Here is a 22,505-nt window from a genome sequence, read left to right on the forward strand (position 1 = left end):
CCAAAGGTTAAATACAAAGAAAGAATATTAAAAACAGCAAGAGAAAGACAAATAAATTCAATTATAAGTGAACACCCATAAGACTGGCAGCTGATTTCTCAAAAGAAACTATGCAAGACAGAAGGGCTTGGCAAAAAATATTCGACAGGATGAAGATCCAGGATATACAACCAAGAATAATTTATCCAGCAAAGCTATCATTTAAAGTTGAAGGACAGATAAGAGCTTCCCAGACAAAAATAAGCTAAGAGAATTTATCACTACCAGGCCAGTATTACAGGAAATGTTGGAGGGACTTCTTTAAGAAGAAAAAACATGTATCAAAAACAGGAATAAAAAATGGTAACAACTACATTCCTATCAATAAGGACAGAAAAAAATTAAGTGCTCCAACCGAAAGATAGAGTGGCTGAAAGGATAAGAAAACAAGACCCCTACATGTGAAAAGGAAGGAGATGGAAAAAGATATTGCTTTGATGAACTTAGAAGGTATTTAATTAAGACAGAGAAAGATAAACACTATATGATTTCACTGATATGCGGAATCTAAGGAATAAAAAGAACAAACTAGTCAAAAACAGACTCACAAATACAGTGGACACTTTGGTGTCGAACAGAGGGAAGAGGGGTTTGGAGGACTGGGAAAATGGGGTAAAAGGCTAAAGAAGTACAAATTAGTAGCTGATGGATGGTCACAGGATGGGGAGCACAGCATAGGGAATGCAGTTAGCATTAATATGCTGGGTAGGTGGAGGGTCAGGGGTGGGAGGGAGCAATTGGGGGGATTGTTTTATGAACTATATAGATGTCTAACCAACGTACTGTATACTTGGAACTAAATAAAATAATAATTTAAAATAATATAAAAAAATACAGAGAAAACATTAAGGTTATGGTAGGTAAAAGGATGGATTTAGCTCAAAACTCATGAACCATGTTATAGACACCATTTCCCTTCTGGGTATCTTTCCAGTGAGGGATGAAAAGACAGCCAAGAATTCTTTTGAGATTTTAGTAGGGAACCCCTCACATTTCCCTCTCAAACTTTAGAACCTTAAGTAAACCACGGGATCCTTGGTTCTGGGTGTGATTAACACAGTCTTGTTTTACTCATCCTGGAAGCCATTGGGATCAAAGACCTGAGAGCAAGAAAGTCAGCCTCAATCAGTCCTAGAGTGATCACAGACAAAGCCTGGTACCACATTTTAAACCACAACCCTCCAAAATGAAGGGTCTGAAACTACCTCCCTCACTGAAACCTGCGATGCAGTGAGGTTATGTAGGCCTCCGTGTATGCCTAAGTCTACCCACCCATGGCTCCTCGCTTGGCTTCTGCTAGGTTTGCCCAAACCTTATGACTGGGAGTCAGCCTCAGTCCGTAAGGGGCTCCACTGCCTCCTGCTGGCCTTTCCTGAACCTCTCCTTGACTTTTTGGCTGGATCTGGCTGCATTGCAGCTCACCTTCCAGAGATCCAAATCACAATATCCAAGGGCTCTAAGGTCCAGTGTCTGCTGTTTCTAGGTACATTTGGACAGTTTTCCTCGACTCAGGTTTTCCTCATTGTAAAATGGTGAACGTTGACATTTGCTTATTCATATCCCACCAAGATATGATAAATACCAGTGATGTGAAGCCCAAAGCTCTCATACAAAACTCAAGTTATGGTTAAATGTCATCTTTTGTTTAGGGCTTCCCTGACTAAATCACTCAAAACTATGTTCCCTATATTCTTCCCTGCAGAATTTTCTCCACACCATCTATCACCAATCAATATATAATTTACTTATACGATTACTGTATCTCTCCCACAAGAATGTAAACTCCAGAGGGTTGATATTTTTTGCCTAATTTTGATCACTACTGTACCTCTAGTATCTAAAAGAGCATCTGGGACATAGTAGACACTCGAATATTTGTTGAATGGATGAATAAAATACACTCCTGACATAGCAACCTAGGAAAAGGCGGTGAGCATGGACAAATCTGAGACAGTGCAAAAGAAAATGACAAGCATATTTTAAAGATCTAAAGTCAAAGAACACTATGTCACAGGGTGCCTCGTCAACATTACCCTCAATTTTTTTTTTTTTTACCTCAGATATCTATGCCTCATTCTTCTGAACTCATTCTCACTTAAAAGCCTTGTTTCACTTAAAAATGGGCATTTTTGCCAGTCTGAAACAATAACCATCTAGATCCCCGCCCCTTGAGTTAACATCCCACTACTCGTTACCTGGTTAGGATTCCTATTTTTCTGACTAAGCTGCATTCAACAATAATGCACCATTAAAAGCACAGCCATTTTCTAGTCCTCACAACCACGAAAACTTAAAATGCCTTCCTATAAAGAGCAATGCACGTGACAGGTGCAAATAGCCATTTGATTTATTTTTAAAATAAAATCCTACTTTACAAAGAGGTAAACTAACTGAAAAGATGGTGCCAAGTAATTTTTTAAAAAAAACAAAAACAAAAAAAATCAAGAAAAATTTATAGGAAATGTGCTGGATAATAAAGACATAATGGGCTGATAAAGAAAGCCGAGAATATATCTTTTCCACACTCCAAGCCCTTGAGATTCCTAACTCTAATAAATTTTTCAAAGAAAAATCCCTTAGTATCAGAAATCTGATCCATTTTGGAGATTATAAATACCCAGTTTTTCTGGAGAAAATTTACCACCAGGACATGACAATTAAGACATGCTCTGTGGAGCTTTACACTGGTACCTCCTTGTCATCATCGTCTCCTAAAGGCACTGCACGTACTAACAACAAAAGTTTAACCTTTTAAAATGTTGGGTAAAACATCATTTTATAACAATTTTAATCCACAAGGTATCACTGGCAAAACAAGTTAAAAGGAATGATTAAAGTTGAAGTTTTCTACTTTTTGTCTCATTTTCATAGTTAAGAACTGAAAAGCATTTAGAGTAGACCACCAAAAGCAATTAGATTTACTAAAGCTAATTTTTACCAGAATAGTGTTGGGAGGGAGGGATAATATCTGCTTTATTCTAAGGATAGATAACGCAATACATAATTTAATTGAAAATTTGACTAGCTAGCCTCTTGGCAATTCATGAAAGCAAGTCCAACCTGCTCAAATCAGTGTTTAAATATTAAGCCTTATACTGTCTTATCTAGAATTTGTATTCCAAAGGCAACAGAAGGCATGGAGATAAGAGTTAAACACTTAATATGCACATGTCTTTATTATACATTAAAATATTTGGAAGAGAGAATAGAAATTTTATTACAATGAAACCTTACAAAATATATTCTAGATAGCTTGGTAACTGCTAAGGGTACCCTTAAAATTGCTGCCTAGTGACAATGATTAGCCTACTTTTGTAAGAAACTTATTACATTCAAATTACTTTCCTAAGATATTGCTAATGTGAATATTCAAGCAAAAGTTTTCTTTTTTAAAAAAATCAAAACCATAATCAATTATTATAATTAACATAACCAATAGTAAACTAATTAAGCTTTGGGTCTACAAGTTAATAGGTTTATAAATATAGAGAAAATATATGAAAGATCATAGAATAATCCATTTATCATTTTAAATTATTATTAACTAATAAGGGTTTAGATTACCTTGATATTTCGTGTATGTACTTATTTCTTTGCAACATTTTAGTAGGCATTACTGGTGTAGGTAAAGTATTAGTTATAGTACCTGGCATATGCTAGGCACTCAGTGAATAGTCAAATTGTAATCATTCTTTAGCTTAGCAATCTTTCATATTTATCATAGGTGAACTCCTTAGCATACTTCTGGAGGGTGTCATTCTACACTCTCTTCAACTTTCCTTGAGCCCTAATTGCACCAGATCCTTATGGGTAAGTGACCTCCCTGCCTACTTTACTGAAAAGGTAGGCAGTGGGCATGAACTTCCTTAGCTCTTCTTTCTTCCTTCAAACACTACTTTACCAACTTAAAATCTCTCATATATCTTTCAGGTCTCAGGCAAATAAGAGATCCTTACTGAACTCCTTAAGCAATCATTCATTCATTCAACAAATTTTATTAAATATGCATGACCCTTCTGGCACCGTGCCAAGTGCTGGGTATATGGTGGTAAAAAAGACAGAAAGATCCCTAGTCTCGGGGAGCATCATATGGGAGAGGAGAGTCATACTATATAATAATCACACTATAAATATATGCTTATAAATTCTCCATTTCCTCAATTACTCCCAGCACAGCCTCTATTTCCATGAATTTCACTGCTTCTGACCACCTCAACTTGAAAATAATCTTTGCCTGGAATGGTCACCCTCTATAGCTAATACGTTCTTTCCTTACTGACTTCTCAAACTTCTAGAATAATTACTCTATTTCCATTGCCTCCATTTCTTTATGTGGTCAATAGAACTAGGGAATCTGTCTCCTCTTCTGTACTTTTCTTAGAAGCAACTTTCTAAAAACAATATCCATGCCCTTCTCAGTTCTGAAACTACCAAGTACACCTTACTTTTGAAAATTCTCCTCTTTCTTAGTGCCTAAGACTCCACACTGATTTCTCTCCTCTACTCCAATTTTTCTGATAATTCTGCTTTCACTTTAAGTTCCTCCATTTCTATTCCAAGCAGTGGGTACTCCTCAAAGTAGAGTCCTCTGCTCTCTCAATTTCTCTCTATACTCTCTATCTGCCAACTTATTTACCTTCAAAAGAAATCAGAAATCAGATCACTCGATTTCCCTTGTGAATTTCTGTCCCCTTTGCTGTGGAGCCCAAGAGCTCCCAAGAACACTAAAATCCATTCCTAAAATCTATTCCATTAGTCTATATCCCTTGAACATGTTCTAAAACTATGCTGGAATTCGGTCCCTAATTCCATTCCTTCTCTTAAACTTCCTCTCCATTCTAGGTTACATGAAACCTGTTATTAAGCCAGCACAAATTTCATTCTACATGAGGAAACTGTACTGACTACTTCATGTAAAGCTAACATCTCCTTCCTATGAAGTCCTAAAATAAGAACAGCTACCACTTACAGAATGTCAGAATCTGTTCCAAGCCCTTACTGAATCCTCACCACAATCACTGAAATGTAGACAGACAGGTTGACAGAGATATATCTACATATGTACACATAATTACTGTCCACATTCTATAGATGACACACATCAGGTAATTTGTCCAAGGTCACAGTTTTTTATAGAACCAAATCTGAACTCAATCTGACTCTAAGTCTGAACTCTATATAGTTTTTTCCAACCTCTTTTATGTCACTGAGTACATGTAAATGATATTTGTAAAGCACTCTATTGTAAATGAGAGAAACTGCTCACAGTTGAAGGCAACTAGCTTTGAGTATCCGAGGCCCAGCCCAGCTTCCTCAAGGGTTCATGAGATCAATATTGGAGTATATTGGAAATTCATTAGCAGTATACCAGCTGAGAAGCTTTGCTGTACATATCCATTTAGTATTAGCACATAGTAGGGGTTCATAATTATGTAAGTTACTGATAAAGGATAACACATTATGCTCAAATTGCCAATAGAAGTAGACAGGAGAACAAATAAGAGTTGAAGATTTTCCATGCCTATATTTTGATAAGCCAATAACCGATGTCAATTTCTATAAGGGCAATATCTAAAACACTGATTCTTGACCTTTAGTGTGCATCAGTTTCACCTGGAAGGCTTATTAAACCACAAACTGTGGACTCTGCTCCCGGAGTTTGATTCCTAGAGTTTGAATTTCAACAAATTCCCGGATGCTGCTGAAGCTGATGCTGCTGTTATGGGTCCTGGGAGAACCAGTGGTCTTAGAAACCAAAACCCTAGCAATAAATATGCTTCATATACTCACACCCCCTCCCCCTGCTCAGCCAAATATTTAATCCTTTGGTAGTCAATTTTTAACAACATAAGTCTGTTGTTAAAATAAAATAAAAGTCTGTTCTAAGTCATGATGAAAGCTGGATTCTGGGACAAGAGATAAGCTTTTTAAATAGCACTAAATGTTCCTTGACCCAATTATAACAACATGTAGTAGACCTTAAGTACGCTATCATTGGGGACAGGAAACTCAGCTATATATAAAGCATACATGATTTATGTTGTGCTTAATATCCAGCAGAGCCAGGTCAAAGCCATTCAGAACAACAACAATATAAGCCATCTGATTAAGGGGACATATTGCTTAAATTTATTAGAAGAATTATCCAGTTCAATTTATTCTTAACAAAGCTAGTGGCTGAAGTGATTTAATATCCAAGTACCAACTGAAAGAATATTTTAGTGGTATATTTTTCATGCTTTAAACCAAGGTGTGATAAATTTATCTCTTGCACATTGGGTGAGGCCTTTTCTCGGGCAGATTGGCATGTAAATTATAATTACAACTAAGAAAAACTTGCATGAAACTGTATTTTGATTGATTAAATATATTTTATTTGCATAAAGCACCAATGTATTAATTCAAGAATCTAAGATATTATTTAAGGAATAAGACATTCAAAGTTTCCAAGACTCTTGTAGAATTATTCACAAATCCAAAGAATGCTATTTGATGACTCGAGCGCACTTTTCAAATGTCTTCATCCTCCACTGACAAGGTGAACCAAAGAAGCTTTATTCAAAAAAATTTTTAACATATGATAAATACTCAATACAATTAAATCTAAGAATAAAAACCCTACATTATGAAACTAATATTATTATGGGAGTAAAGTATAACCCAAAGCAATTAGTTTGCTATAAGATCATTCATAACAGAATGTTCTCTTGGAAATGGTTGATGTTTTAATACTAAAATCCTTTATCTTTCAGTGCAATATGCATCCAAATAAAAATGGCATTCAATCATAATGACCAGGTAAAACCCAAGGAGAACTCTGAAAGCGCAGATTTTAACATGACAACAACCAAAAATCACAACTCCCAATCCAGATAACAACAACAACAACAACAACAACAACAACAACAAAAACGAAGAATTATAAAGAATTATACAATAATGGAAGAAAAACAAATAGCGGAAGAGTGAACAATGCTCTGCCTACTTGCCCCTCATTCCTTGTTCACTGTGTATTCATATCCTTACCTATCTCTCTACTAATCCATGCCATTCATTTTCTTCAAGTCCTAATTCAAGATTAATCTTCAAGAAATCTATAACATGATCCACTCTAATAACGTCCTTACTCCACATTACCTCACCAATACTTTTCTTTTCACCATCACATTTTGTAATTGTTTTCTAGATACTCCTATCAACTCACTTTATTATCAAAAAGATGAAAATCTTAAACCAAAAGGATTATTTATTTTTTTAAATCTACATTGGCCTGCATAATCAGAAATCCGTATTTAGAGAGGCCAAATTAATTTTAATCAAGTGAAAATATAAGTGGGAACTTTGTTTGTACTATGCTTTTTTGTCGATACACTTTCATAACATCCCCAGATTCACAACACAATTTTAGTAAATATTCAAAGTTATATATAGATATATTTATATCTATTTGAATATTAGTAAATATTCAAAATTATATATAGATATATTTAACTAAATTACAGTTATCAACTGACCCTGTATAGTTGACCTGATCCCAGTTGGCAATTTCCTATCCAGCAAGACCATTTCCTACTGGCCTACTAATTAATCCAACTATCTTTGGTAATTATATTAAAAAACAAACAAACAAACAAACAAAACTCTATTGACTTATCTCTAGCCACAATTATACTTTTACAGTTCAGTTTCCCACCACCTAAAGGATGAGATACATTCTCTCATCTGAGGTCCTCTGAAAATGCTGCCTTCTCAACATGGAATCCCTTCCTTTCTCTAGCTAATTCCTTAACTTTACTTGGCAAATATAACATCCTCACTCATGACACACTCTATTTTCCTTTCTGTCGGGTCTCTCCTCTGTTCTACTATAGAATCCTATGACCACAGCAATTATCACACTGAATTTGTATATTTGTGTTTATCTGGTTTATCCAGGAGACTGTAAAGTCCTCATAAATAAGGGTTGTGTCTTGTCTATGATGAACACACAATAAAAATCTATTGAATGATCATCACAGTGTAGATGGAATATGTATGCATGTGTATTTTCACACACATATGCGTGCTTCTTTGTACTTTTAATAAGAATCATAATTTGACAACTGTATTATTTAAATATTTGTAACTGAGTATGTACTATATTTCTGGACATTAAATAATAACGGACAGTTGGTTACCACTTCTTACATAGTTGCATATTCTCTCAACCCATATTTTGATTTAGAAAAATACATGGAACACAATAAATCTGGCTTGCTATTAAAATGGTTACTATTTTATAAACTTGTTAGAAATATAGCTCTATTTAAAAAGAAACAAAGATTTCTTTTCTCATACTGAAAGCTATCTTTTAAAGCTTTGGCAGAGTTTACCACGTATTCAGCAAATATCTAACAGTTGCTAGGTCTTGTGCTAAGCCCTTCAGACCCAAAGTGGAAAAGTTATCGTCCCGGCATATAAGTAGTTCAAAATCCAGTCATAAGACACACATGCAACAAAGATACTATGATTTGATAAGTTATAAAGATGATATGTACAAAGTTCAATAAAGATGGATCAATATAGGCATTCTAGTTTAAATTCAGCAGAAAAAAATGAAAACTACAGTTTCTAAACAACTAAGTTGGAAGACAATAAACTAGAAGCCCTATCCTCTGCTATGATCACCTTTCAGGGTTCTTAAACTTTTTTGTATCATGGACCCCTTTAGCAAGTCCACGATGAGAAATCTCTTCTAATTTATAAAACCAATAGTTTCTATTGCAAATTTCAGATTCTACTAAAATTCTTGATCCACTTCAGCTTCCAGTTCATTATGAATGAAATAACAGCACATTAACGAACAGGTGTGTAGTACCAATTTATCTGAATGAATTTAAGAAAAACAGACCAAATTTCCTAGTTTTCCACGTATTTATAACTATAAGGATTTTTTAGTCCACTCAATAATAAATTATTGAGTGTCTACTAGGGTTCAGGCACTGTTCTAGGTGCCTACACACGCAGCAGTGAACAAGAAAAAGATACTTGCTTTTATATAGCTTTATTCTAATTGTAGGATATAGATAATAACTGAATAAACAATGTATACGAGGTAGTGATAAGTGTCCAAAATTATAAGAGCATAATCTGGTAGCCAGTAACTGGAAGCTATATTAGGTGGTACCTCTATTTATTATTAATACCATTTACTAGAATGTGCATGCTAGTCTGAAAGCAATTTTAAAAGAATGGAAAAATAACCAATCCAAACTAATAACTCTGAATAAGCACTTTATACACAGGTGGCTACATTTTACATATACAGAGGAACTGACTTAGTATATCAAATTCCTAATAAAAAATAACAGGACCTTGAGTTGCTTCCACAATCACATTATTATTATTCAAAAATGTTTATAAGAGAAAATGAGAATGTGTAGACTATAATACAAAAATTGCTTAACTTTAATAAAAAGTATCTAGTAACATGCTACTCTAATATTTATATTCTAGATGACAGCTACAAAAGCTAATACATACGGTTTTACATTATTTTACAATATGGACAAATTCCCCCTCCAACTTGAAGCATAACCTTAGAAAAGTATTTTTTTAAAAAACTAGATAAATGCGTGCAACAAATACAAGCAAGGGAAGATGGGAGAAAGAGACAGACACTGATTAGGCAATCAATTCATAAAGAACAGAGCTTCATTTTTAGAAAGGAGTTAGGGAAAAGGAATACTTAGTTCTAAACAGAATAACTAGGAAAGGTAGCAGTAACAACAGAGTTATAGTTAAAAAGTGATGGAGGTATTAATCCCTTTTCTGTTGCTTCCTAAATAATGTCTAAATACCTGTAATCTTTGCTCAGATGCGCAAAGCAAGGTATGTCGAATAAGTTACAATGAGTATATAAACATAAAGAGAAAGAAATCAGCTCAATGGTCATTTGAAAAACAATAGTAAAGGAGAATTTCAGTTGAAACTGACAATGCCACCACAACAGTTTTCTTGCATCGTCAGGAAATAAGCTATTCAATGGAAGTGATTGTTCCAAATCATTCCTAGGTTTAATTCCTAGCTCCTTTAATTAGAGCACTACAAAAAATGTCTAATATACGTCCTCCATAATCATTCTTTACAAACAATGTTTAAGCCATCAATTTTTTACATCTCTTAAGAGTACTTTTAATCGATGTATAACTTAGTGAAAATGTATAATTATTACAGTGAAGAGAATATTTTAATAAGCCAAAAGATACTAAATTACATTTTATCAAAAAAATATGTAAAAGAGGATATAATTGAGAAAAACATGAATATGTATTTACAAACAGACTCTAAGAACAGAAAACTAGATAGACACAGTAAATCATACGTGTAACTTATAATCTTTTTGTAAAACTAATATATTTGCTGTAATCAATAATAAGCTAATGAAATATAGACTGCTATATATTATCTAGAAAGGTACAAATTATTTATTGATTTCTTTTTGTAATAATTTTTGAAGAAAACTACTTTTACATTGCAAAATTTTAAAAAATCCACTTGAAAATTTTTTTTCAAACACACAGGTTTAAAAATATCTAAATACCAAAGACATTGATCCATAGCCCCTCCCAAACACACATAAAAAAATGTTGGGACAGTGAACAGGTATGCAAGCCAAAGGCCTATTCAGAGCAAGTTTTTCCTTCTCTTTCCTCTTTCTCCTCTTAGTATACAGCACAAACCAAGCTAAAATGCTAGCTCAAGTTCTCTCTTGTCACTTCAAAACCATGGCCTAACTTTCTCCACAGCTCACAGCTCACAAAGGTTTATCTGCTCTGATGGTTAATTTTGTGTTAACCTGACTGGGTCACAGGGTGCCCAGACATTTGGTCAAACATTACTCTGGGTGTGTCTGTGAGGGTGTTTCTGGATGACAGTAACATCTGAATTAGTAGACTGGCAGGACAGAATACCCTCCCCAATGTTGGTGGGAGTCACCCATTCCTTTGAATATCTAAATAGAAAAATGCAGAGTAAAAGGGCATTTCTTCCTGCTTCACTGCCTTAAGATAGGACACAGATTTTTCCCTGCCTTTGGACTCAAGCTAAAACGCTGGCTCTTCCTGAGTCTTCAGCCTGCTGGCATTCAGACTGGAACTCACTAGGGGCTCTCCTGGGTCTCCAGCTTGTTAACTGCAGATCTTGGGACTTGTCAGCCTCCATAATCACATGAGCCATTCCTTATAATAAATCTCTTAATGCACACACTTTCTATTGGTTCTGTTTCTCTGGAGAATCCTAATACACCTACCTACATAATATATCAAATTTTTAATAAGATGAAAAAAAGAACACTTCAAAGTAATAATATATAATGATATCAATGACAAAGCGAGATACATAGCTCGATGAGAATTTAATTTAAATCCTTTCCAAATAGTAATTTCACGGCATACACCAAAAATGGTCTACAGTTTTCACCAGGTAACTTTATTCCCTGATGAATATATACAGAGACCATAATCAGAACTATAATCAAAGATTTATGTGCTCAGGATACTGGTTGCAATAACATTTCTGATAGAGTCAAATAGACACAACCATATGTCCAATAATCGGGTGATGATTAACCAAATTATATCACTTTCAAATGATGTGTTGTTATGCAAATAATCCAAATGATATTTTCAAAAATAACTCAGCAACATAAGGAAATGATCATAATATAACGTCTGTTTTTGAAAGGGGGGGAACTCAATGATATCTAGCTACTTAGACTAGAGAGAAAGGCTAAAATGTTCATAGTAACTATTTCAGGGTGAGGAAATGACAGGTAAATTTTTCTGTGTTTTCCTATTTTCTATAATCAGAATGTTACCTTTAAAATAAAGTAAATATATAATGGAAGGCTAATGAACATTACCCAAAATTGTGTTTTAAAAAAACCTATTAAATGATAAATTAAGACTCTATGGATAATTATGAATGAAAGTTTTTAAAACAAATCTATAAAAACTGTAAGAGATTTTTATGATGTTACCAAAAATCTTAACCTTTTAAAAATATATAAAGCTAGAGATGTGATGGACTGAATTGTGTTCTCCCTAAAATTCTTATGTCGAAGCCCTAACTCGAAATGTGACTGTATTTGGAGATAGGGCATTTAAAAAGGTATCTAAGGTTAAGTAAGATGGTATGAGTGGGATTCTAATCCATATGACTAGTGTCTTTATAAGAGGAAAAGACTTCAGGGGAGTGAAAGCACACAGAAGGTGGCTGTCTGGAAGCTAGAGAGAGAGAGGCTTCAGATTAGAAAACAAATCTGCTGAAAACTTGATCTTGGATTGTAAGCCTCCAGAACTTGAAAAAATTTATTTATGAAAAAATAAATTTCTGTTGTTTAAGGCACCCAGTGTATGGTATTTTGTTATGGCAACCAAAATAAAATCTTATTATAAAATTTACTTGGTAACTATTCTTTGTTCTGTAATTTATCTTTCCTACTAGAAAAAAGCAAACCAAGAAATAAACAGTAAAAAATTTACTTCGTATCACAGTGCCATGGCATTGAAGGAACAAGAAACCATACTTCTAAAATAAAATGTCATTAGCTAGTACCATTAAATTAAGAATAAGAGTGGGGATCTGAGTACTATAGATAGATTTAAAAGCAGTTCTCAGGTTTAAAGGGATTAAAGTCTTCCTAAAAATGCTTCATAACACACACACACACACAAACATTTTAAATTGTTTTCCCTTTGTTCTTAATATCTCCTACTCCTGAAAATGACATTGTATGTGCATATATGGAGTCGGAATTCTAGGAAAACCTATTAGCATAGCCGTCATTCAAATCCATGCTCCAACTACAGAGACTGAAGAAGATGAAATTGAAAACTTTTATACAGCTATCCAGGAAGAAATTGAAAGCACACCAAAACAAGAGATGCTGATAAATATAGGCAACTGGAGCACAAAAGTAGAAAATAAAGAAGAATCAAACGTTTTCAGAAAACTTGCACTAGGGGTCAGACATAAAGTAGAAGATTGGCTCATGGATTTGTGTGAAGCCAAGAACTTTTCCACTGCAAACACATGCTTCAAACAAGTGAACAGAAGACTGTACACACAGACATCACCAGAAATCAAACTACATATTTGGGAGCAGGAGATGGAGAAGCTGTATTTTTTCTGCCAAAATAAGACCAGGAATAGGTTGTGGGACTGACCACAAACAGTTACTATCAAACATTAAAGTTAAAGAAAAGCACTAAAAGAATCATAGTGTCAAAATATACTGTAAATAATATTCCTCATGGTTAAAATATACATAAAAAAATAGATTTGCACTATTAAACTTCATTGATGGAGAACCAGAAGGACTGTGCATTGAAACTAGAAATGTTATCAGGGAAGAATGGAGAAAAACAATGCCAGATGTAAAAAGGAAAGAAAAATTGAAATGATAGACAAATTGTTAAAATTGTTAAAAATTGTTAAAGACAGACAAGATGCAAAAGCAAAAGGTGAGAAAAGCATGGTGAGAATCCTGAACTCACTTTTTAGCAACTATCACAGAGATAAAGACAACTATTACAATAGTCAATATAAGGAGATAGAAGAGAACAACAGAGAAAAAACGAGAGCTCGCTACCAGAAAGTTCAAGATATAAAAGGGAAATTCAAATCTAGATTAGGAATGCTGAATGACCCACAAGGAAGCACATTATCTGACCAGGAGAAAATGAAAAGAAGGCGGAAACAGTATACTAAAAAACTAAGCTAAGGGAGACAAAAGGATGACAGATACCTCTGAAGGAGATTCCTATGAGGAAGAACCTGTAATTCTAGCAAGGGAAGTGAAAGCTGCTTTAAAAGTATTGGGAAGAAATAAATCACCAGGAGTAGGCAGAATATCAATAGAAATATTTCAAACCACAGAAACTGAATTTGTCAAAATCCTAACAAAAATATGTCAACAGATAAGGAAAAGAAAACAATGGCCTACAGAGTGGAAACTTTCAACACACATCCCAATCTTCAAGAAAAGAGATACCAAGGATTGCAACAGCTATAAGACCATTGCTCAAATTCTCCACCTAAATAAAGTGATGCTTAAAGCAATGTAACAAAGGCTTCTACCTTATATGGAGCAAGAAATGTGGAACGTTCAAGCTGAATTTAGAAAAGAAAGAGGTAATCAAGATCGAATTACGAGTATTCACTGGGTACTGGAGTGCTCCAAAGAATGTCAGAGGAGGGTTAGTCTATGTTTTATAGACTACAGTAAAGCCTTTGACTGCCTGAATCATGAAAAGCTATGGGCATGCCTCAGCACTTGATTGGCCTGATATGTAACCTGTATTACGGACAGGAAGCCACTGTCAGGACAGAATATGGAGAGACAGAATGGTTTTCTATAGGCCAAGGTGTCAGACAAAGGTGCATTTTATCTCCCTATTTGTTTAATCTGCATGCAGAACATTATCATATGAGACATTGCACTAGACTCAGAGGAAGGAGGAGTGAAAACTGGTGGTAAAAACATCAATAACTTAAGATATGCAGATGGCACCATCTTACAGGCAGAAAGCAATGATCTGAAACAACTTCTGATGAAAGTGAAAGAAGAAAGTGCCGAAGCGGGACGGCGTCTGAACATCAAGAGGGCGAAAATCATTACTACAGAATAAATACACAACTTTAACATAGACAATTAAGGCATTAAAATTTTTAAAGATTTTGCTTTGGTTCAGTTATCAATTCAAATGGAGACTGCAGCCAGGAAGTCAAGACGAGGAGCAGCAATAGAAGAATTAGGCAAGATCAAGAACAAAAATGTGTCATTAGAGACGAAGGCTAAGAGCATCTACACTCTTGTATTCCCTGTTACTATGTATGGATGTGAAAGTTGGACAGGGAAGAAGGCTGATAGGAAAAAAATTGATTCATTTGAAATACGGTGTTGGAGGAGAGCTCTATAGATACCCTGGACCACGAGAAAGACAAACAAGTGAGTCCCAGAGCCAGTTAAGCCTAAAACATCATTGGAGCCAAAAATGGCAAACTGAGGCTGTCCTACTTGGGGCACACCATGAGAATGCAGAGTTCTTTGGAAAAGACAATAATGCTGACAAAAATAGAAGATAGCAGGAAAACAGGAAGACCAAATATGAGATGGGCTGGCTCCATAAAAGCAGCCATAGGAACGAGTTCACAGAAGCTGAGCAGGGCTGTTGAGGACAGGACACGGACATCACTTGCTCAGGGTCGCCAGGGGTCAGAGCCAACTCAGCAGCACATACACACACACACATATATGTGTGTGTACAGATATTACATATACATTCCTATAAAAATATATCTCAGAAAGCAATTTCGGTCTTATAACAACCATTGGCAGTATACCTACAGAGGAGAAGACACATCATTTAAGCAATACTTTACACCATACATTGCTGTTTCAATTTTCCCCTTTGAATGAACTCAACTCTCCCAATATTGTTTGACATCTATTAGTTTAATACATGAGTTTCTTTTTACCTAAAAGAAAGTGCAGACATGTTTATCTTTTAGAATTTTTAACATTTAGAATTTTTATATTTCAGGGACATATCCAAAAAACAGACCTTTTAGTTTTCAGACTGAAGTAAAATTTCAGTTACTGCTCTGATTTTTTTAAATTACCTTGTCTGGATCCATCTTTCCTTTAATAAATTCTTGCTTCCAGAACTGCAGTGCCTGTTCCAATGTTAGACCAATGCCCTTCAGGAACAGGCCATACTGCATTCGGCCTCCATGACGAAGATGGTGATTTTCCCGCAAGGCTTTGTGTAACTGACGCATGCAAGGTGGGAAGGATTTGGTAGAAAACTACAAGAAAAAAAGAGTTTTCGGTTATGTATAAGATTTACCAGGTCTATGACAATATTTGTTGCAAATTAATCTAATTTGTGAACTGTAGATTCAGTCTAATTGAAATAAAAACAAAACTGGAGGATTATGTTACTGTGATTACAGATAAACGTTCTATTAACATTTTTATATCAATTACATGTTGAAATCATAAATATTTTGGACATATTGGGTTAAATAAAAATATTAAAATTTATTTCATCTATTTCTTTTTCTTTTAAGATTTTTAATTAAACTTTTTCTTTGGAGATAACTATAGATTCACATGCAGCTGTAAGAAATAATACAAGGAGATACTGTCAAATATCCAGGTTCTCCCAAAGGTTAATATCCTGTAAAACTGTAGCATCTCAGATATTGACACTGATATAATCCACTAACCTTAATTTCCTCAGTTGCACTTATGTGCTCATTTCTGTAGTGCATTTAGTTTTATGTAATTTTATCAGATGCAGGTTCATGCATCCACCACAGTCAAGATGTAGAACAGTTCCCTCGCAACAAGGAACCTCCACGTTTCCCTTTTATAACCACCATTACCTACCTTCTGCACCCTGCCCGCCCCCCATTCCTTAACCAGTGGAACCCATTAATCTATTCTCTCTATATATAATTTTGTCATTTCAATACTGTTATATAAATAGAATCATATAATATGTGATGTTTTGGGACTGGCTTTCTTATTCAGCATAATTCCCATGAAATTCATCTAAATTGTTGGAGGTATCAATAGCTCGCTCCTTTTTTTATTGCTGAGTAAGATTCTATGGTATGGGTGAACCACAATTTGTTTAACCATTCACTTCCTGAAGGAGATCTGAGTTGTTTCCAGTGTGGGGCTATTTCAAATAAATGAATATACAGGTTTTTGAGTGAATATAAGGTTTAATTCTCCTGAGATAAATGTTCAAAAGTACAATTTCTGAATTACAGATGAACTGTTAAAATAACCTAAATACAAAGTAGAACACAAAAATAAGAGAAATGGTTTTCAAAAGAAATATTCAAATAAACTTGTTAAATAAGTCAAGAGTTAAAAGAAGAAAACTACAAGTCTTTTCCTTATCATTAAAGATAAATATCATTGTTCATATTTAACTCAACTTTTTCACTTATAGTCTCAATTGCATTCTCTCTGACTTCCTTAAATATCTTCCTCCTGAGACTTAAATTTCCGCCCCCTCATGCATTCCTTGGCAAGTTCAACTTTACCTGTAAGCAGGAGCAAGTCTCGCTTAGCTTGAGGTTGCTGCTCCCTCTAGCGACCACCCAGTTTCTTCATCATTTCACAGTAACAACTTCTAAATTTTCCCATCCCAAACTTAATTCAGTCAGGTCCCTATCTTCCCTTGGCAGCACTACAGGAAAGTCTTCTATGTGTAAATTTTTGTTCCTTCATACTATTACAAAATAACTTTTTCTGAAATATTGTTCTAATTCAGAAATGTCAGTGAATATTCACCATCCTTAGTATAAACATTCAAGGTTCCCTCAATGTCTGTAACAAACTACTTTTCAATTATATATAACAGAACAAATATTTATGGGGTGGTTTTAGGAAACAAGAAGATGAATAAAGCATAATTTTTCCCTGTAATTCAGTTAATTGAAGAAAAAAGAAATAGTCACTATTATATTTACTATTATGTAAGTTAAACTCATAAAATAAATTATATAATGAGGGCTCCAACAAAAGTATAAATCAAGTGCTATGGAAGTACTGTGACAGGGAGGGGCAAAAAAAAAAAAAAGAAGCCCAGTTTGTTCCTATACTAAGAAGAACCCTTTGCTCCAGCCAGCTGGGTTATTCCATAATCACACAGTCATGTTTTCTACTTTCTCACTTTTCTCACTCCACTGGCCCTGCCTGTTATAGTCTGCCACTCCCCACGTCATCTAGCCAAAGCCAACCCATCTGTCAAGACCCAATTCAACATCAGCTTCCTTTGGCACAATTCCTTGATTACTTTTTATTCATTCAATCACCAAATACCTATTGAATACTACCATGTGCACAGCCCGGGGCAACCAGCAATGAACAAAAAAGTCGAACACTCTATCCCCAAAGAAATTATATTCTAATGGGAGAAGACAGACAATAAACACAGACATAAATTAAAAAGATAACGTCTGATTCCAAAAGCATGGGAAATAAAACAGTAATGAGACCGTGTGTGCACAGGAAAGGAGTACTTTAACTTGAGTGGCCAGGGAAGCATCTCTGAGGAGATGTCATTACAGCTAAGCCCTATATTTTAAAGGATTCCAGTTAAATGAAGATCCAAGAATACTGTTCCAGGTGAAGGACATGCAAGCAAAGATACTAAGAAGGGATGATCTTGGTGTGTTCAAGAGACAGGAAGAAGGTCCCTGTGGTTAGAGCAGTGAGTGGGCCAGAATGGAGAAGATGAAATTGGAACGATGAGTACATATGCCTTCTCCAGACTATAGTAATGAGTCTGAATTTTAGTCTGAATGTGATGGTAACCCAAGAGAGAGTTTTGACCAGGAAACTGACAAGATCTGATAAACAAAGATAACTCTGGCTGTTTTGTAATGAACAGACGATATAGAAATAAAAATGGAAGCAGAGATTTTTTTAAAGAGATTTTGTTAGAAGTCCAAATAATGGAAATGGAAAAATGGAGTCTAAGTTTGGCCATAATGGGATAGAAAAATGATTGTGGAAAGTGAGCAGACAAGGAATTATAAGGCCCTCGGAAAGGATGAATTATCAACATGGATGTTGCAGAGGCGAAGAACAGTAACAGGAGCAGTGCTAGTGTAAAAGGCCATGGCCAGGTGCTAAAGTCATCAATGAATGAGAGCAGAATGGTGGGAGGCACCAGCAACAAGAACTATCAGGTGGTAAAATGTGATCACAAGGGCTTTAAAGAAGTTTAAGTTCTGACAATGGAAGGAAGAAAAATGGTTTGGAAGTGGTGATGTGGACCAAGGAAGACACATTCCATATCTACAGAGGGTGTGTGTATGGAGAGCAGCTTCTAATAGAAAAGGGCCACAAGGGAAACAGTGTCATCGAGGGAGCCAGATTTCAGTTTCAAATCTAAAGAAAACAATTAGAGAAGAAACTGGTAACATCCAAAGTATGCTAATGACATGCTGTTGTGAGGATCAGGCAATACAGATACAGAGTTAAGAAGAGATCCAGATGTAGATATATCTCTATCACTTTGCACAGGCTCTCAGACACAGACTCATATATATAATCATAGCACTTAATGTATTTTATCATTATATTGCTTATTATTTACTATGTCGTCTCCCTCCCTCAAGTAACATTAATGAAGACAAAGATATTTTCTGTTTTATTCACCTGTATATCCACAGCATAGTGGTTGGTATGTAATTGATGGGCTCAATAAATTCACTAAATAAGTTAATGATTATACTTCTCAATCTTCCCACAGTATCCAACCAAGTTCACATTTGCTTGTGAATGTGATATGATTAACCTCCAACCATTCACATGATACAAACACAAATTATATGGTAGAGAGGAAGTGTTAGAGATGAAAGAACTGTTTGAGGAAAGTAGATGATGGGGCATCCTTGAGATCAAATTTCAAATCAACTGTATAAAGTGGGCAATCCTATTGTTATCTCTAGACATATTAACTGTAAATATTGATAATACTTTTTCGAATAGTTAAGAGCTATTCATTCTGGTCTCTAAAAACTCAAGGTTTCTCCCTATTCACCTTTTTATAATTCTTGTTTCCAAGCATTACATTTTTAATATATTTTCACTTTCTTGGAAATAATTTGGTAACTGTCTAAACAAAAATTATTTATAGATGGTTTACTTCTCCTTTTTTTGAATAGAGTAGAAATCCAATTATGATTTAAAGAGAAATCCTACAGGTTATAGTAGAATATGCCATTCTTTCATTCTACTATGGAATCACAAAGTGACGTTGAAATGAGCTGTCTAGTAACCTAGTAGCAACCCAAGGAAGGGAGCCAATACTTAGTGTTATGGAATGAACTGTAATGCCCCAAAATTCATAATGTTCAAGTCCTCAAATGAGACTGGTTTTGGAGCCGGTGCCTTTAAAAGAAGTAAATAGGATTAAATGAGGTCATGGGGATGGGGTCCTGGTCCAATTTTTAAAAAGAGGAAAAGACACCAGGGATGTGAACACAATGGAAAAACCATGTGAAAACACAGCAAGAAGGTAGCCACCTAAAAGCCAAGGACAGAGTCCTCAGAAGAAATTAAAGTTGCTGACACCTTGATCTTAGAATTCTAGCCTCCAGAACTATGAGAAAATAAATTTCTGTTGTTTAAGGCACATAGTCTGTGCTGTTTTATTACAGTAGCCCTGGCAAACAAATACACTTAGTATTTTCTATTTCTTCTTTTTTAACTGTATATGGCATTTAAACAGAAACACATAAACACCATTTAGCTATCATCAAGAATTAAAAGAATTCTCCTTTGGAATAACTTATTAAATCCTGTTTTTATCGGAATATAATTTTCTGATTTTGGTGTTCCTACGATTTAAAAAAATCATATGTATAGCACACGAAATTTCCTTTAAGAATAATTGGCAAGTAACAAAATAATATTTTCTCTAAATTTTCCCATCCAGAAATAATCTTTGGTTGCAAAGATTATTTCAACCTGTGCTTCCTCCTTTGACAAAGGTCTAAATTTAAAAGGATGTGATGCTTACCGAATCGATCTGATCCAAAGAAATCTTCCCAACATTTCCCTGTGTGCTGTAATCTTGACCAGTGTAGGAATGACTAAAAATAAAAAGAACAAAATATTAAATAGGATTTGTTGCTGATACAATCAGAATAAGAAAACATTTTACCCATAAACCTTAGCAGAAACATAACCAAGTGTTTTAGAGGTACTTAATAGAGTACTTAAGTAATTTACCCCAAAATAGTATGAACATATAGTGACCGTCTGGCTCTCCCTCATCCCTAGTGTAGCATGCCACTTCCATTTCTTAGAAACATAATGCAAATTGTTGTTAAAGTTCAAACCTCTACTATTGATCCTTTATTAACAGCATGATAGCACAGCAAAGAAACTGGAGCTTAAATGCTAGTGGTAAGTTCTTCGTCTGTCAAATGAAGATAATAAAGTGTGCTTTGCAGCGTTGAGAGGAGGTATGAACTGAAATAACTTTTTTTAAAGTACAGCATAGGGAATATCACCATTAAAATTGTAATGACTATGTATGGTGTCAGATGGGTACTAGACTTACTGGGGTGATCACTTTGTAAGGAATATAAATGTCTAGTCACTATGTTGCACACCTGAAACCAATATAATATTATGTTCCTGTAATTGAAAATTTTTTTAAATTATTGAAAAGAACGGATATATAGTGATCACTGTTTATTAAAATAACATCTGAATAGCACTTTATGTGTGCAGAGTCCTTATCTATATCCTCTAATTACATCCTCATAACCCTGAGAAAGTATTTTTATTCTACATTTGACAAAAGAGGAAACAGAGGCTCAGAGGAGTTAGAGACATGTTGTTACATCAGAAAACCAGTCAGCAGTGCAGTAATAAACTCAAACTTTTGGCTCCCAATTCCCTATTTCTTTACATGCCATCCTCTTCCCTATAATAAACTTTCCTGCAGTGTTATTCATAAATTAGGATTTTTAACTTGGTATATACTACCTAAAGCCACCCACCTTTGTAATATTTTTTCTCTCAACATCATACCCATGCCCAACTCCATAAACACTGATCCAGATGTGGATATTCAGATATGACATAGTGAAAAACAGCTGCTAGATTACAGAGAAAATCAAAATCAAACTATGATCTATGCCGACTCCACAACTAAAAGGAAATCTGGAATAAAGTGTCATTGTGATCATAAAGAATTCCAGACTCTCTACTTTCTACCTGCTCAGTAAAGATTCTTGCTGCCAAAAAAAATAAAATATACATTCAGGATGCTCTGTAGAAAGGCTGTTGTTCCTACAACGAATCGGTTGTACTGCTTGAACAATGAGTATGGATTATGGAGCAAAACTAACGTACAGTTTGGGACTATTGCCACTACTGGCTAGGAGACTGCTGGAAGTGTAGATTTTCCCTACCTATAGTCCTCCTTCCATGGGCTAAGAATGGCCTGAGAATTATTCTAATAGCAGGATGAGCAATGCCAAGGAGTGATACAGAATGATCCCATACCCTAAAACACATCTTCTTGCCTCTGGTATTATTTATCCCTTGAGTAACAGATTTCTGACAATTAATGTCTATCCATTCCTTTAATCATAGTAGTTCTATGGCATATAACACTCATGCTAAGTTAAACCAACAGGTGCCATTTAATTTTAATATTTTACATTTTGACATATAACATAACCAGGTAATTGTTTCAGTGGAATCCCAAAAATAAAAACGTATTCCACTTCCCAAAATATCTTACAGTGGAGCAAAGTGACAGAATGGGGCAGTGGAAATCGCAGTAGACTAAAAGCCTGAAGACTTCTTATTTTGGTTTTCTAAATCACTAGTTGGCAAACTGGGGTGAGTCACTTAACCATCCTGATTTGCA

The 22,505-nt window shown here is 34.9% G+C and overlaps 1 protein-coding gene across 1 annotated transcript in view; it reads right to left on the minus strand.

Annotated features, from left to right (window-relative positions):
• The window catches only part of LOC105292826 (DNA primase large subunit), a 109,689-nt gene that overhangs the window by 70,942 nt on the left and 16,242 nt on the right, over window positions 1–22,505 (minus strand). The window contains exons 2-3 of the mRNA XM_023531217.1: window positions 20,637–20,709; window positions 15,706–15,891 (exon numbers count right to left, since the gene is read on the minus strand). Coding sequence (XP_023386985.1) covers window positions 15,706–15,864 — 159 coding nt within the window. The 5' untranslated portion in view covers window positions 15,865–15,891; window positions 20,637–20,709. The remainder of the gene's footprint in view (window positions 1–15,705; window positions 15,892–20,636; window positions 20,710–22,505) is intronic.

Source organism: Pteropus vampyrus, unplaced genomic scaffold, assembly GCF_000151845.1.
Source record: "Pteropus vampyrus isolate Shadow unplaced genomic scaffold, Pvam_2.0 Scaffold64, whole genome shotgun sequence".
NCBI classification, from domain to species: domain Eukaryota; kingdom Metazoa; phylum Chordata; class Mammalia; order Chiroptera; family Pteropodidae; genus Pteropus; species Pteropus vampyrus.